The sequence below is a fragment of the Columba livia genome, chromosome W (assembly GCF_036013475.1).
Source record: "Columba livia isolate bColLiv1 breed racing homer chromosome W, bColLiv1.pat.W.v2, whole genome shotgun sequence".
Classification (NCBI taxonomy): Eukaryota; Metazoa; Chordata; class Aves; order Columbiformes; family Columbidae; genus Columba; species Columba livia.
In genome coordinates, this window is record NC_088641.1 from 16,677,382 (window position 1) to 16,694,960 (window position 17,579).

Sequence of the window (17,579 nt, forward strand, 5' to 3'; positions counted from 1 at the left end):
TGTCATTCCTCATCACCGCAGTTTAGATTGCATATTAGGAAAACAATCTTCACAGAAAGGGTTGTCAGGCATTGGAACGGGCTGCCCAGGGAAGTGGTGGAGTCATCACCCCTGGAAGCATTTAAAAGGCGTTTAGACGTGGTTCTTAAGGACATGGTTTAGTGCTAGATTTAGGTTATGGTTGGACTCAATGATCCTGAGGGTCTCCTCCAACCTATACGATTCTATGATTCTATAAGGTTGCATGATTTTTAATATACTCTCTGCTTCATGTTACTTAGTAAGCTGGATTTGCTAAAATCTTAAGATGTAAAGTTCTGCTCATATTTACCAAAAACAACTACAAACTGCACTGAACACTTGCAAGATAAGGTTCAGATCACACTTTGCTGGGAAGAACAGAACTGACTGGGGAAAAATAACGATTTCAGGGCAAACACAGAGACAATACAAACATCTGCAAAATGGGGCCTGTTTTGCCCTTTGCTGAGAAGAAAAATATTTATTCAGACAAAACAGTACCTGCAAGGCCATGGACCATGTAATAAGTGATGGTCGAAATTGTTATTGTTGAACAAATCGAGTAGGATTCAATTATATTATGCATATTGTTGTAAGCAGTAACTGCGCTTGTGCAAGTTTGATTATGTTTTGTAGAACCTTGTAGTAGTAGTTAAGCCAACGCCTAGATGGGGCAGCGGGGCCCCGGCCAGGCCGGTGCCCGGATGGTGCAACAGATAACAGAGCACCCGGATGGTGCAACAGATAACAGAACTCCAGAGGCAGAAACACCCAGCGACACCCAGCAACATCTTCCACCAATCCGGAGCTGGTAGACGCGCGTGGACAGATCGTGGACACTGTCGACTAGCCAACCAGGAGCTAACTCATTAGGGTGTCCCAGCGCGTGAACGAGTGTATAACATATATAAGCACATACGAAAAGTTGAGTGTGGGCCGTTGGCGGAACTGAGCTTCCCCCGGTCACCCAGCGCTGTTTTGCCTGATTACCGCTTGCTTTAATTTGTTAACTTCAATAAAGTTGATTGATTGGCCCAAAAACATGACTTTATTTATAAGAGACCACAATGTCTACAGCTAAACAAAACAAAGGAGATCTGTGAAACAGATCCAACGAGAAGCAAGAAGACCCCTAAGTGAAATATTGCTATTGGACTGAATCATATGAATGGTCTTGATACAGGGAACTAACTAACACTTAAAGAGTTAACACTTAAAGAGTTAACCACATAGCAATTGCCTACCTTAGAGCTTTGTGTAACTTATTGTACGAGAAACAGGCTTGCTGAGGACTTCACAGGCCTTGCAAAGATAAAAAAAACCCAGCTGCATCCTTGGGTGACCAAGATAACGGGAGTCTTGGGCACAGGAGAGAAGATAAGCCGGTTCTAACCAGCTCATCAGTTTGAACTCCAGCCAACTCAGCATACCAGGCCGAAGGTTAAAAGTGCAAGCGAGGAAGACTGTGGGCCTTCATCCAAAAGACCCCAGCCCACGACCACCAGGTGGCACTGCGCAGGCACAACCAGGAGGGGCCAAAGGTGGAGACTATGGAAATTATTTCCTGGAACTCATTGTAATAAGAACCGCCTTCTTGGGAACAGGTTATGAATATGTATAGGCGTTCCTAGAATTTTCATGAATATGTAATACTTTACAGCATTTAACCATGCTCGTGGCTGCTGGGGATTTGCCACACTTTGGAGGAATTATCCCCATGTGTGCCCAGCGCTGAATAAACATACCTTCTTTATAACGTCACAGGTTGTATAGTGATTTCTGCGCATCAATTTTGGCGAGCCAGGCAGGAGGAGGCTCTGCCCATCTGCAAGATCGACTGGGAGCAGACTCCTAGGCGCACCTCGAGGAGCTTTTCTCAGAGAAGCTCCACTCCCAGCCGCTTGCTGTGGGGGTAGACAAAGGACCTGCGGCATTAGCAGCGGATAAGGTATGCTGTATTGTAACGCGGGGGGCCAATAAGTCGCAGGGGACGCTCGCGCATGACCAGGGTTCTCGCAGTAGTATTTGGTGTAAACAGGTACCTAAAGGGGGGGTTACTGACCGCATGGGGGTCGGCCGCTAGTGATTTTGGGAGTAAATCAAGTAACCCCGAGACTATTGCTGCATCTCAGTTTCAGGAGCCAGGAGAGACCTGCTAATGATTGTATAAGAAGCAGGAGAAGGGTAAGCAGAGTAATAGTTGGTCTGGTAATTGTAACTGTGTGATATCTTTTGTAAGTGCCTGGGCATTCCATGCATTCCATTCTAAGCACTGTGTGAGATAGCTATCTGTTGTGAAAATAAGCCGGTAAGAGCGTGTGTGTGATGTGTGATTGTGTGTGTGAGCAAGACGCAGTCTGACTGGGAAACAAGCGAGAGGTTACTGTTTAATTAGTAATTACTGTTTAAATGTATGGTGGTATTACGCTTTAGTTTGTGATCTGTATAAAGCGGAAGACGAGCTTAAAACACCTTGATTTAAATCACAGGGAGCGAATTAAACTACAGTGCGTGTGGTGTAAGAAAGTATATGCAGATGTTTTTCCCCCTCCGAAACCACCACGAGTATCAGAGGGACTGTGTACTAGCTCTAGAAAGGGAAAATAAGAAAAAAGAAAAAGCCAATGAACCCTAGAAATGTTCAGGATGTGATATAGGAGAAAGATGCGTAAACCCAGATCGGAGGACTTGCCAGAGTCCTACAGAGTATTACAAGCCTCCAGCGGAGGGGCAGGAGGAGCGCGGAGCAGCGGTGGGGGGGGGCGGGGCAGGAGGAATGCGGAAGTGGAGAATCTGATCTGGATGCCCCTCAGCAAGGAGATAGTACAATCTCCCCTTAGAGAAGTTAAACAAAGTAAGAGCAACAGAAAGTAGAAATTAGGAAACATTGTTAGATGAAGCCTGGAGAGTATTTAGTAACATGGAAGAGGAAGATCGTCGGATAGGCAGGTGTATGACAGTAGCAGCACTGAGCTGAAAAGGTTAGAAGGCTCTGAAAGCCTTGAGAAAGAGATCAATGTATATTGGAAAAATCAATGTCGGGAAAGGAGGGAAGGAAGTAGGCAGAGAGAGAACTGCATAGTAGCAAGAAAAAGACTGACGGGGACCTGGGATTAAGCTAGGGAAAGAACAACAACAAGTGGAATTTCTGGTAGATATGGGAGCAACATTTTCAGTCTTCAATCAAGCATTAATGCCAATAAGTAACGATTACATAGTAGTAAAGGAAGCCACTGGCCAAAGTGAAAGGGCTTATTTTTGTGAACCTCTGAAATACAAATTGGGTAAACAAGTAAGCATTCATAAATTTTTTTATATATGCCTAACTCCCCAAAACTTCTTTTGGGGAGAGATTTGTTGGAACAAATTGGTGTGGTAATCAGATTTTAAAATGGGGAAATTATTCTGGAGGTAAATGATCAGCAATATGTGCAAATAATGAGCTTGCTTTTAGCAACTATTCCGACAGAGGGTAAAATTAATGAAGGGGTGGTGAACCAAGTGTACCCCTGAGTATGGGCCACTGACGTACCTGGAAGGGCCAACAATGCCACACCAGTCAAGGTAAAAATCAAGGAAGGATGGCAGCTGGTAAGGAGAAAACAATACCCTTTGAGAAAAGAGGACAGGCAAGGAATTTAGCCAGTAATCGAGAAATTCCTGCAAATACGGTTATTAAAGGAATGTGAGTCCAGTTACAACACCCCTATATTGCCTGTCCAAAAGCCGGATGCGTCATATCGTGTGGTCCAGGACTTATGAGCTATAAAAAAAATAACTGAGGACCTCTACCCAGTGGTAGCAGACCCATACACCCTTTTGACAGTATTAACGCCTGATTTGACTTGGTTTACCGTTCTAGATTTAAAAGATGCCTTCTTTTGCCTCCCTCTCCACTAAGCCAGCCAGACAATATTTGCATTTGAATGGGAGAACCCTAAACATAGACATAAAACCCAGCTCACATGGATGGTGTTGCCACAAGGATTTAAGAACTGCCTGACAATATTTGGAAATCAGCTTGCTAAAGATCTTGAATCTTGGGAGGCCCCATCTGATGAAGGACGGATGTTACAATATGTAGATGACATTTTGATCACTACCAGAACACAGAAGACATGCATAACCGGGACCATAAGTTTATTGAACTTTTTGGGGCTCCAAGGATACCGGGTATCACAGAAGAAAGCCCAGATGGTACAGCAACAAGTAACTTATTTGGGCTATGAAATTAGTGCAGGGCAGAGGACCCTGGGACAGGCTGGAAAGGAGGCTATATGCCAAACTCCAAAGCCTCAAACTGTAAAAGAATTATGGACCTTTTTGTGCATGACAGGGTGGTGCTGGTTGTGGATTTATAATTACAGATTGCTTGTCAAGCCATAGAATGCACTAACAACCACAGACCAGAAGCACCTACGATGGAATAAAGAAGCTACATGAGCCTTTGAAGAGCTTAAAAAGGCTTTGATGTCAGCCCCTGATTTAGGACTCCCAGATGTGAGTAAACAATTTTTTTCTATTTTCTCACAAGAAGCAGGGAACAGCCTTGGGTACATTGGCACAGGATCTTGCAGCTGCAACTGCAAAGGGGTGGCTTGGATGCCTTCAGGCAGTTGCAGCAGTGGTACTGAATATACAGGAGGCCCGGAAATTTACCATGGGTCAGAAAATGACTGTGCTAGTATCTTACACAGTGTCTACAGTTCTAGAAGCAAAAGGGGGACACCAGCTTTCCCCACAAAGGTTTCTCAAATATCAGGCTATAATGGCAGAACAGGATGATGTAGAAATCATCGTCACTAACATTATCAACCCAGCTTCTTTCCTCAGAGGAAACATTGGAGAATCCGTTCATCATGACTGCCTGGAGACCATCAAAGTAACATACTCCAGTCGACCAGATCTAAGGGACAGTCCTAAGGAAAACACTGAGAACTGGTTTATGGACGGAAGCAGCAATATCCTGAATGGTGAAAGACATGCTGGTTATGCTATAGTTACTAGCCATGAAGTAATGGAATCTGGACCTCTGCCTAGAAGTGCTTCTGCAAAAAAAACAGAAATAATTGCCCTTATTCATGCTCTGGAATTAGCCCAAGGTAAAACTGTTAACATTTATACTGACTCCAACTATACTTTCAGGGTCGTGCATGTGCACGGAGCAATTTGGAAAGGGGACTCTTGAATTCTAAAGGAAAACATATCAAACATGCAGAGGAGATATTGAAACTATTGGAAGGAGTTCAGCTTCCTAAGAAGGTGGCAATCATGCATAGCAAGGCACACCAGAAAGTGAGCTCGGAATTGGAGAAAGGTGTTGGAATGATAAAGGACTCAGCACTCCGATTCAATGTGAATCACGCAAAGCCATTTATTACAGAAACAAGCCTCCTTATATATGCAACTATTCTCTGATCACGCGTCCACGCTCCAAGCATGCATTCACTAATTGGATATCATCTATGTTCACGAGCTGTCCACGTGCTGGAGTCTTACTGATGATAGGTCCGTTGTTTTACGTCATGTTGAGGCCTTGTTATTGTAGAAATGCCTCTCTCCCACAGCAGGTCCTGTTCTCAGCTTTTTGAAGTGGCCTTGAGATTACTTTGGACCTGACTAATTCAACAATAAATCTTCATCTAACAGAAACCCCTCCACAGTTCCCCTTTTTTTTTCTTGAACCAGTCAGGCCCTTTTAACAGCATGCTGAATCATCTTTGAAATACACTGCACTGTTAGGTGTTAGGCACTTGTTAGGCATTAAGTCACAAGAATGGTATTTGTTAAGATTTGTTAAGATAATTTGTTAAGTCCATCTGCCATGGACTGATCCAGACCACGATGGAGTAAGGTAAAGCTCCAGAACACTTGCAATATATTGATGACATCATCGTATGGGGCGACACAGTGAAAGAAGTCTTCGAGAAAGGTGAGAGAATAATTCAGATTCTTTTGGATGCTGGTTTTGCCATAAAACGAAGCAAGGTCAAGGGACCTGCACGAGAGATACAGTTTTTAGGAATAAAATGGCAAGATGGCCGTTGTCAGATCCCAATGGATGTGATCAACAAAATTGCAGCAATGTCTCCACCTACTAATAAAAAGGAGACACAGATTTTCTTGGGCGTTGTAGGTTTTTGGAGAATGCATATTCCTGACTACAGCCAGATTGTGAGCCCTCTCTATCGAGTGACTCGAAAAAAGAACCAGTTTGAGTGGGGCCCTGAACAACGACAAGCCTTTGAACAAATTAAGCGTGAGATAACTCATGCAGTGGCCCTTGGACCAGTTCGGACTGGACTAGATGTTAAAAATGTGCTCTACACTGCAGCTGGAGATAATGGACTTACCTGGAGCCTCTGGCAGAAAGCACCAGGAGAAACCCGAGGTTGACCCTTAGGTTTTTGGAGTCGAGGATACAAAGGATCTGAGGCCAACTATACTCCAACTGAAAAAGAGATACTAGCAGCATACGAAGGAGTTCGAGCTGCTTCAGAAGTGATCAGTACTGAAGAACAGCTCCTCCTGGCACCTCGACTGCCGGTGCTGAGTTGGATGTTCAAAGGGACGGTTCCCTCTCCACATCATGCAACCGAAGTTACGTGGAGTAAATGGATTTCATTGATCACACAACAAGCTCGAATTGGAAATCCCAATCGCCCAGGGATCGTAGAAGTGATTACAGACGGGCCAGAAAGTAAAGACTTTGGGATGTCTCCAGATGCGGAGGAAGTAAAACGTGCTGAAGAAGCACCACCGTATAATACGCTTTCAGAGACTGATAAGCAGTATGCACTGTTCACAGATGGATCCTGTCGTCTTGTAGGAAAACATCGAAGGTGGAAAGCTGCTGTGTGGAGTCCCACACGACAAGTTACAGAAGCCACTGAAGGACAAGGTGAATCTAGTCAATTTGCAGAAGTGAAAGCCATCCAGCTGGCTTTGGACATTGCTGAACGAGAGAAGTGGCCAATGCTTTATCTCTATACTGACTCATGGAGGGTAGCAAATGCCTTGTGGGAGTGGCTACAGCAATGGAAGAAAAGCAACTGGCAGCACAGAGGTAAACCCATTTGGGCTGCCACACTGTGGCAAGACATTGCTGCTCAGCTAGAGAGCCTGTCTGTGAAAGTTCATCATGTAGATGCTCATGTGCCTAAAAGTCGAGCCACCGAGGAACATCTAAACAACCAACAAGCGGATCAAGCTGCTAAGATTAAAGTAGCTGAGGTGGACTTGGACTGGCAACATAAAGGTGAACTTTTCCTAGCCCGGTGGGCCCCTGATGCTTCAGGGCATCAAGGTAGAGAGGCAACATATAAATGGGCTTGCGATCGAGGGGTGGATTTAACTATGGACACGATTTCACAGGTTATTCATGAATGTGAGACTTGCGCTGAAATCAAAGAAGCGAAACGGTTAAAGCCTGTATGGTATGGGGGGCGATGGTTAAAGTATAAGTATGGAGAAGCTTGGCAGATTGATTATATTACACTTCCACAAACACGTCAAGGTAAGCGTTATGTACTTACAATGGTGGAAGCAACCACTGGATGGTTGGAAACATATGCCGTACCTCATGCTACAGCCCGAAATACTATCTTGGGCCTTGAAAAGCAAGTCCTTTGGTGACACGGTACGCCAGAAAGAATTGAGTCAGACAACGGTACTCATTTCAAAAACAGTATTATAGACAATTGGGCCAAAGAACATGGTATTGAGTGGGTATATCATATTCCATATCATGCACCAGCCTCTGGGAAAATTGAAAGGTACAATGGTTTGTTAAAAACTACACTAAAGGTACTTGGTGGTGGAACCTTTAAAAACTGGGATTCACATTTAGCAAAAGCCACTTGGTTGGTCAACACTAGGGGATCAACCAATTGAGCCAGGCCTGCCCAATCAGAAATTCTACGGACTGTAGAAGGAGATAAAGTCCCTGTAGTACACACGAAAAACATGTTAGGAAAGGCAGTCTGGGTTACTCCTGCCTCAGGCAAAGGCAAGCCCATTCGCGGGATTGTTTTTGCCCAGGGACCTAGCAGCACCTGGTGGGTGATGCTTAAGGATGGAGAAGTTCGGTGTGTACCTCAAGGGGATTTGAGTTTAGGTGAAAATATGCAATACTGAACTGCATGATGTGACTTGCCATACTAACAGTGTTTAATAAGTGTCTTTCAGATCAAGACAGCGATGATGAAACCAGAGATAGCTTCTTCGAGTGGCGTCTGACAACTTCTCCGAAGTTGATGTCTTTAACCCACAAACAGTGGTCATGAGATGCACTTGTACCATTTTTCCTGCCCTGGGAGACTGTCGTGACAAAATGAACTTAATGAACTTTTTAAAGGATGGTCCACTGACTAATTACTCCTGTGTATATGTACGTATGTATATATATATATATATAGTAGTAGTGATTAATTAGATTGTATTGATAAGGTTTAAGTATTCAGTGAATGGCATATTATAAGGGGTGGAATGTCCTGGTTTTGTTAAAAACAAGTTTCTCTTTCAGTGAATTTTGCCTGTCAGCTAAAGCCTTCATATTAACTGCATTTTCCTGGAGAACCAGACACATGTTTTGGTAAACCTAGCAATGGAATGCAGACTTAATGATAAGCATGGATGGACATCTTGCAAGAGGGGCAACGAGAAACCGGTGACCAAGAAACTGACCAACTGTGTATAACATTCCATTCACGTGAATACTTCATATAAAAGTGGGAGATCACGAGGATCTCGTCCCTTTTGCTCCTTTTTGCCTTTGCTTTTCCCCTTCTGCTTACGGCCGACATTAGGAGAGGACCTTGCTAGTTGTCCCTGCAAACTGAGGCCTAGTGACAGACTGAATCCAGCTCCGGTTGGCTGCAGGGTCTAATCCAGGACTTTGGTTGCCGGCTCTGCAGTTGCTGAGACTTTCAAGATTGGTTTTGTATATTTTGTATTATTTTCTCTATTCTTATTAGTAGCATTAGTAAAACATTGTTAATTTTTCCAACTCTCTTCTCTCTGTCCTTCTTTTCCTCCCAATCACCTGCCCTGAGTGGGAAGGGGGGAGAGGGAGGGGCAAAGAGAAAAGGGGAAGTGGCGGGGGGAGAGGGGGTTAACAATACATCTGCCAGGGTTTTATTGTCACCCCGCAATCTTAACCCTCGACAGTTGGTCAAGAAGGACCTGCCTTTCATGAACCCATGCTGACTGGGCCCGATCTCTTTGTTGTCCTGTATATGCTGCGTGATGGCGCTCAGAATGATCAACTCCATGAACTTCTCTGGCACCAACGTCAAACTGACAGGACTGTAATTCCCTGAATCCTCCTTCCGGCCCTTCTTGTAGATGGGCGTCACATTTGCTAACCTCCAGTCAACCGGGACCTCCCTGGCTATCCAGGACTGCTGACAAATAATTGGAAGTGGCTTGGTGCAAACTTCTGCCATCTCCCTCAAAACCCTTAGGTGGATCCCATCTGGCCCATCCGACTTTTGCATGTCTAAGTGGTGTAGCAGGTCGCTAACCATTTCCCCTTGGATCACTGAGACTTCATTCTGCTCCCTGTCCCTGTCTTCCAGCTCAGGGGTCTGTGTACCTGGAGCACAACTGGTCTTACTATAAAAGACTGAGGCAAAGAAGGCATTTAGTACCTCAGACTTTTCCTCGTCTTCTGTCACTACCTTTCCCCTCGCATCCACCAGAGGGTGGAGATTCTCCTTAGCCCTCCTTTTCTTGCTCACCTGTTTACAGAAACATTTTTGATGCCTTTTACGGCAGTAGCCAGATGCAGCTTTAGCTGGGCTTTGGCCCTTCTAATTTTCCCCCTGCACAAATTCACATCATCCCTGTAGTCTTCCTGAGTTGCATGTCCCTTCTTCCAAAGGTCATAAACTCTCCTTTTATTCCTGAGTTCCAGCCAAAACTCTCTGTTCAGCCAGGCCAGTCTTCTTCCCTGCCGGCTCCTCTTTCAGCACACGGGGACAGCCTGCTCATGTGCCTCTAAGATTGCCTTCTCGAGAAGCGACCAGCCTTCCTGGACTCCTTTGCCTTTCAGGGGTGCCTCCCAAGGGACTTGATATCTAAAATCAAAAATTAGTATGGAAAAAATTGATATGGAAGAAAGGGTGGAGATTGGATTGCATCTGGCTGGGATGGAGTTAACTTTCCCCATAGCAGCTCTCATAGTGCTGCTTTCTGTACTTGTAGTGATACCCAAAATCAGCAATCAGTAAATAAAATCAGTTAATAAAAATAGGGGTCATAGATTTTAAGTACTTGCTAAATTAATAAGGTTCACAGATGTTAGGTGTTAGGCACTTGTTAGGCATTAAGTCACAAGAATGGTATTTGTTAAGATAAGCAGGAGAAGGCCAGGAGACAATGCGCTTGCTCCTAGAAGATAAGGTGGTGAGACCAGTGCAAGAACCGATTCATACTGTCTTTGCGGTTACAAGCCGAATAACTAAGGGACCGTGCCTGCCTAGGACTTGAGGTCAAACAGCAGACAGCCTGACAAAGATGCCTTACTTCCTCCCAGGACCCTCAAAAGACCACTGACTCATTGAACTGCGCATGTGCGAGGGACGTTTACACATGCTAAGTGGTTCCAAGAAATGTAATGCATATGTAAAGCATTTCCTGGAAATGTAATGAATATGTATGATCTGTGTGGATGTGTGGCACAACTCTCAATCCCCTGCCTCCACTGAGGACCTCGCTAGCACACCACCCCCAAACATTGGTGTGCCACCCCCAGGTTTATCTCTAGCGATCCTGTTTTTCTCCCCTTCCCCCTTCAAATCTAGTTTAAAGCTCTTTCAATGAGCCCTGCTGAATCTTGTGCAAGGATCCTTTTCCACCTTTGAGACAGGTGTGCCCCCTTTGTCACCAGAAGGCCTGGTGTCATGTAAACTGACCCATGGTCAAAAAACCCCAAATTCTGCTGGGGTACTGATCTGCTGGGTCTTCCTGTATCTTCCCTCATCGTTCTCTGCAACTGGGGGGACAGAGGAGAACACTTGTTGTGCTCCTGATCTCTTAACTCGTCATCCCAAGGCCCTGAAGTCCCTCTTGACTGCCCTCAGATTTCCCATTGCAACCTCATCACTGCCTACCTGAAAAATCAATAACGGATAATAATCTGAGGGCCATACCAGGGCAGGAAGTTTTCTCTTCACGTCTTTAACCCTGGCCCCAGGGAGGCAGCAGACTTCCCTAAGAAGTGGATCCAGTCTGCATATTGGGCCTTCTGTTCCCTTCAGAAGGGAGCCTCCTATGCAACGACCTGTCTTTTTTTCTTTTTAGAAGCAGTTTTGACATTACCAGGAAGTCTTTCTAGAAGCAGTTGTGAATTTACTAGGATTACTTGCCTCACTGCTGATAGGTCCATTGATTTACATCCTGTTGAGGCCCTGTTATTGTAGAACTGCCTCACTCCCACAGCAGGTCCTGTTCTCAGCTTTTCAAAGTGGCCTTGAGATTCCTTTGAGCCTGGCTAGTTCAATAACAAATCTCCATCTAATAGAAACCCATCCACAATTCCCCCTTTTTGTTCTTGAACCAGCCAGGCCTTATTTACAGCACGCTGAATCATCCTTGAAATACACTGTAACATACAATACATGATTAACAACATAATTATAATTACATATAATGCAGTTAAGCCTTATTAAATAAGATCAAACAGTTACCCACCTATTCCCAGGTTTTTAAACCATTTGTCAAACCTTAATTCTACTATGACAATCTTCTTAACGTGCTGGTTTAGTTTGTCTAAAGTACTATGAATAGATTCAGAATGATCAGACAAGTTAATACAACACATCCTCTCCAATTCTTCACAACCATGACCTAGTGTTAAAAGATCTATAACTGTGCGGTTTTTGTAGAGTAGCATGCCTAATACCATCAACATCTACTGTTAATTGAATTAGTATCTCAGAAGTTAGATTAACCTATTTAAGAGACCAACAGCTTAACTTAGATATGTCTCCTAAAGCTTTACCAGCTGCTAGATCAAGGAGAAAGGGTGCAATAGATACTATGGTAGGAATGTCTCATAATTTTACCTCATCTTTGTATTAATTATCTAAATTCAATATTGCCCTTTTGACTCTCCTGCTGTTTGCTCAAATTGCCATTCTCCACAGAAGGTACACCACCTGCTTGCTAATAGGCTTCTGGGTCACCAGGTCTGTGAGCATCTATAATACTGAATTAGGATCCATGGTTTACATCTGAAACAGTCCTCACAACTTATCTCCTTCCTCTCCATCTGCATCCGTTGAATCTTTGTTGCCTTTATTCAGCCATGGCTTAACCCATTTTGCGGGAATCCGCTTCGATCCTCGGCCTGTAATGACACAAGCATAACCCTTTCCCCGAGTTATTAATTGGAAAGGACCTTCCCATTCACCAGTAACACCACTGCGTACTTTGACCTGACACTGATTTTCCCTAAGGTCTGTCAGATGGCCTTTTAAACTTGTTCCATGCCGAATCGTAGGTGGAATATCAAACCCTTTGTGGGAGGTGTAAAAAGTTCAAAACATATAATGCTTTCCTCAGTCTGTCATGTGGAGTAGTGCAGTCACTTCCCCCTTTTTGTTCTTTTAAAAAAAAAAAAAAAAAAAACAAAAAAAACCCAAAGAAACAAACAAAAAAGTTCAGAATCAGATACGTGCATTGGACCTTGAATACGCACTCAAAATCACAAATCAAATTTAGAGGTTCCTCCTTAAAAAGCTCTAAGTAATGTAAAGCTGCGCCAAGTTCTGCTAATTGGGTTGAACCTTCAATAATTTTTACAGAATAATGCCAATTGTTATCTTCATGCCAGACCACTACAGCTTTATGAGACTTCCCAGAACCATCAACAAAAACTGTGCAAGTATGTAGGATCAGACCAGATACAAGTATGGTCTGTGACCTGATGTTAAAGACTTGCAGGTTCTGCAGCAACTTACAGTTAGGCATGCCAAAAGCTGTGCTGTTAAGAAAACCAGCTAGTGGAATTTACAAGGACATAGATTGCAAACAAAAAATCAAAATTAAATTTCACAAATGGTACATATATGACAAAAGGATCATGGCCTATTAAGACTTAAATTAATTCCCTACATTTTCTTGATCAGAGTAACAATCAGTATATCAGTCTGTTAGCAATCTCATCATACTGTCCCACTATAGCCACAGGTTGTTTCTATGTTGTAGCTATAAACAGACAAATCTGCAAGTTCAGTTGAATACAGATAGCTCGTAAAGTTGTCATAAATTTATTCATCCAAGTTTCTAACTCCATTTTGGCTGTCATATTTATTGGATATTGTTTCCCTTACCGGATCAAAGTCCTATTTCAGTTCTATCAGTGTAGTGTTTGCTTTATCGAGACATTGGCTGTTAATACTAGTGGAAATACAGCATTCGAAATTTCCTTGGAGGTTTCTCACTTGCAGCAAGCAGATCTACACCATCCAAGCAGCTTCTTGTGGGACATGCAACTAAACAGAATTCTCAGAAAGCATTATTTGAGCTTACAATTTACTTAACAAATCTTGACCCAAGAGACGTATAGGGCTTTCTGGCAAATACAAGAATTAATATGGGAAACTTGGTTCCAAATTTGGCATTCCATTGGTCTCAAAAAATGGCCTTTCTTTCATTCTCTCCCATGACCTCAAAAACTAGCACAGCGAATTTACTAAGAAGTCTCTTACAACTAGTTACCACAGAATAAGTATATTGAAAAAAATTTTTAGTTTAATTTCCCAGTTTCATTAAAACTACGGATCTGCTAGGGATGCCTTTAAATTTCACCCTCAGGCTTCTCCGTTCAATATTACAACATCGGTGTAGAGGGGAGGAGAAAACCCCCCTTTCACCGCCTTGAAAGCAGGCAGCCAGGTTTTTCCTTTTTTTTTTTTCTTCTTTTTCTTCTTGTTGCCGTTTAGATATAGCCAAGGCCATGCAGCTGGCATAACCGCTGGTACGAAGTAGGAGGCTCTGGCAAACTCCTCAGTTACAATGAGCTGAGTTTATCTTGCAGCTTGACACAGTCCTGAAATTTATATTCAAACTGTACAAACTGGGATATTTTGCTTTTTTGTTTTCCCATTTCATTCCAACCATAATACACTTTAAATGCAACTCCAAGTAGCTCAGCAATAGTTACATTCCTTAGCTTCATTTGCCTTTAAAAATTTACAGATGTCGAAAAACAGCATATTAAACATCAGTCCATTATTCCACTTTCCTAAATCCAAATCAGTTCATATCCTAGCAACTTTTAAATACAACCTCATCCAAGTTCACATCCATCATAGCATTTAGTTCTCTTTCCCATTCCTCCAACTAGCACATAAATTAAATGCAAATCAAAGTTTAACAACTTAAATTATTTTCTGGTCTCAAAATTATTAGATAACAATATGAGCAATAACTCTAATGTATAAGGATGCATCCTAAGGGGGAGCAAGGTGGTATTTTAGCAGCGGAACCAGTTCCCATTTCGTAATTATCTCCCCAAACAAAATTATTTTGGTACCAAATATATATATATGCAAATTAAAAAACTGAGCTCAGATATGAAAACCAAATATCAAGTTCAAATATGCAGATGGAGCACAGTTACACTAATTCAAGACAATATCTCGATTTTTGCATTGCACCTTTGAACTGCTTACTTCTCAGCCAGGTGGAGGCACTGTTGGGTTTCCCTGACAAAACAGGTCAGTGCACGCTGGAGCCCAATGGCACCCACCCCCCCCGCCTCCTTCAGCAAGCTGGACTGGGTAAGGCTTTTATTAGCGTCTCATCTGGTGTGCTACAACTGTTATTCCAAAAACAGGATTATTTACTTGATGTGCATACAAAAGAGCCAAATTTAGTACACCAAGATGAGACACAGCCTATCACAGAGTTGCGTAAGTCTGGATACCGGAATAAAGCTAGCATGCTAGAAAGAAAAATAACAGCTACTACACACAAAATTTTACCATCACATTCACGCAGTGAAGAACTAAATTACTCATGATCTTCTGTATTATCAGAAAACGCACATTTTGAGTCAACGGATTCTCGTTATTTAACAGTCTGTGAACTCACCGTACCATATACCAAAGACCTACCAAAACTGCAACATGCTTAAACAGATACCCACAAAGAAAACAGGTTAATAAGGAAAGCATCTTTAACAAGTTTTCTGACCTGTGTAGTTATCAGTTAATTCTCTCTCAGCTTGTTGAAGTTCAAATCGCCCCGCCTGTAAAACCGTCTGAAATGATTTAATGATCTCTTGTAAAGATTTATTTTGTCCTGCTCTTCTCGCCTTAAAAACAACATTAATTGTAACAAAGTGTTATACTTCAAGGTTCTATCCTCCGGCCACTTTTCCCAATCATTTAACTTATACAGCAGCCACCATTAATTACAATATTTCACAAGATCTTCCTTCCTCATATTTCAAGTGCTTTCCTATGTTTTAAAACACCTCCCAATACGATTTCTTAGGAACATGACTGAAAACAGTCATTCCTGACCCCATCTCATAAGTAAAACCATGAGAAGGGGCGGGGGGGGGGGAAGCACAGAACTGCTTGCAGCGTGAATGGGAAAAGTGGGGAGAAAGTTTTACAGTGTACTTATACCACAAAGAAACAATTCTAACAACAACCAGTAAAAGAATTAACTCACATTCTTGACAAGCTGCTTGATTTTCAGAGGGGCAACACACAGAAGCACGTAATATGTACCGTAAAACTCGCTGATAACACATTGATAGCAAACATTAGCATTCTCTACTGCTAATTTCAACACCTGTGCTTCCTTAACTTCTAAGTTTTCAATCTGCTTATTGATAGCCTCTTGAAGATGGTCAATAAATTGCATGTAATTCTCATTGGGACCCTGATTAATAGTTGCAAATGATTTTGCTGCTTTGTTGGTTTCAGGCACCTCTATCATAGCTTGATATCCGAGGTCTGTTGACTGCCTCAGGATTTCAGAAACTAATAGCGCCTGTAATTGTGGTGTGTCAATTAGTGTCTGTTCCAAGAGTTGGGGGATACCTGCCCCTTTCAACAAATCCCCATCGTTCCGTCCTAAATGATCTATAGCTGTTACATTGCACAGGTCTAATTTTGCTTGAGTCTTTCATGGTTTTTATCTGATCTCGAGGCAACACATACACATACTCATTTTCCTTTTAACTTTTCAAGCAAATGCTGCAGACCCTCATACTCATCTGAGTCATCAGATAACGCGGACTTGAACAGTGCTGGAGAATCGTTAGTAACAGGGGGGTTCGGAACAGTGCACATTCTCGCCAGTACTTTCTAGCATCATAATTATTCGTATAACCTGAGTCCCCAGGAGCACCCCCTTTGCCGTCACGATCAGCAAGACCACATTGCTGACTGTTGGATTCACTCGCTATTAGCTGATCTAATCTGTCACACAGTTCTTTTGCCCAGTTTTTATCCAGCGACTCATTCTGCTCTCTTGTGGAAGTTGGAGGGTTAAAAGACAGTAAAGGCGGATACAAATTGGTAAAAGGACTGATAGTACACTTGTTTACGACTTTAGCATTCTCAGCTTTCACAGACTCTTTGGGCAAGTTGTTTGATTCCAATCCTTTGGCCTTGCTGTTCTCATCAGGGTTGGGTAATAGTATAGGAAGACACCCGCTCGGCATTTTTTCTCCCCCCGCCCCAGACTGCTGAACCATCAGGGGTGCTGAAGGTACAACAGGGGATGGAATAGGGAGGGTATCAAAGACATGAACCGGGTAAACTTCACAGCGACTTTCAGGATTCTTATCAGGCTGCAAGCTACAAAAACTCCAGCAGCAGCAGACCGTTCAGCCTTAAAATCTTTTAAGGTAGTAATTATAAGCTTCCATGTAGTTGCTGATGATTTAGCTTCTTTATCTCCATTGCTGATCTTATCCCATAATTTCTGCCCTTTATCGTCCCAAAGTTCACATTTAAAAGCCTTTTCGGTTTCTCCCGGGTAGCCGTTCATTCTACACCAAATTAACAGTCTACGTATGTTACTTTCTTCCTATTTAAGTCCTCTCACAGAGAAAATATGCAGGAGGAGCTTAACTATGGCTTGTTCTTCAGAAAATACTTTTTGCTCCATAACTTCACTCTTCCCTCCTCCTGCCCCCAGCCGCTCACCTTTTCCGGTGATCTGTCGACAAATTTATCCCCAGGGCGTCCCTACGCCTCCGTCCGGTCTTCAGTCCAGCTGAACCGCCTCCGTCTGGACCGCTCCAGGCTTTTCCCCGATCGTAGTGATACGCCATTTGGAGTATCACGTCGGGGTCACCATTTGTTGGAAGGATAAAGGACTCAGCACTCCGATTCAATGTGAATCACACAAAGCCATTTATTACAGAAACAAGCCTCCTTATATATGCAACTATTCTCTGATCACGCGTCCACGCTCCAAGCATGCATTCACTAATTGGATATCATCTATGTTCACGAGCTGTCCACGTGCTGGAATCTCACTGCTGATAGGTCCGTCGATTTATGTCTTGTTGAGGCCCTGTTATT

At 43.1% G+C, this 17,579-nt stretch overlaps 1 protein-coding gene across 1 annotated transcript; it reads left to right on the top strand.

Moving 5' to 3' along the window:
• Positions 1-1,684: 1,684 nt before the first annotated feature.
• On the top strand, positions 1,685-9,028 carry LOC135577154 (ribonuclease H1-like). Its single transcript, XM_065044952.1, has 3 exons — positions 1,685-1,969; positions 2,154-8,410; positions 8,546-9,028. Exon 2 carries the CDS (start codon positions 6,580-6,582, stop codon positions 7,654-7,656), a length of 1,077 nt encoding a protein of 358 aa, XP_064901024.1. The 5' UTR covers positions 1,685-1,969; positions 2,154-6,579; the 3' UTR covers positions 7,657-8,410; positions 8,546-9,028.
• The last annotated feature ends 8,551 nt before the right edge of the window (positions 9,029-17,579 follow it).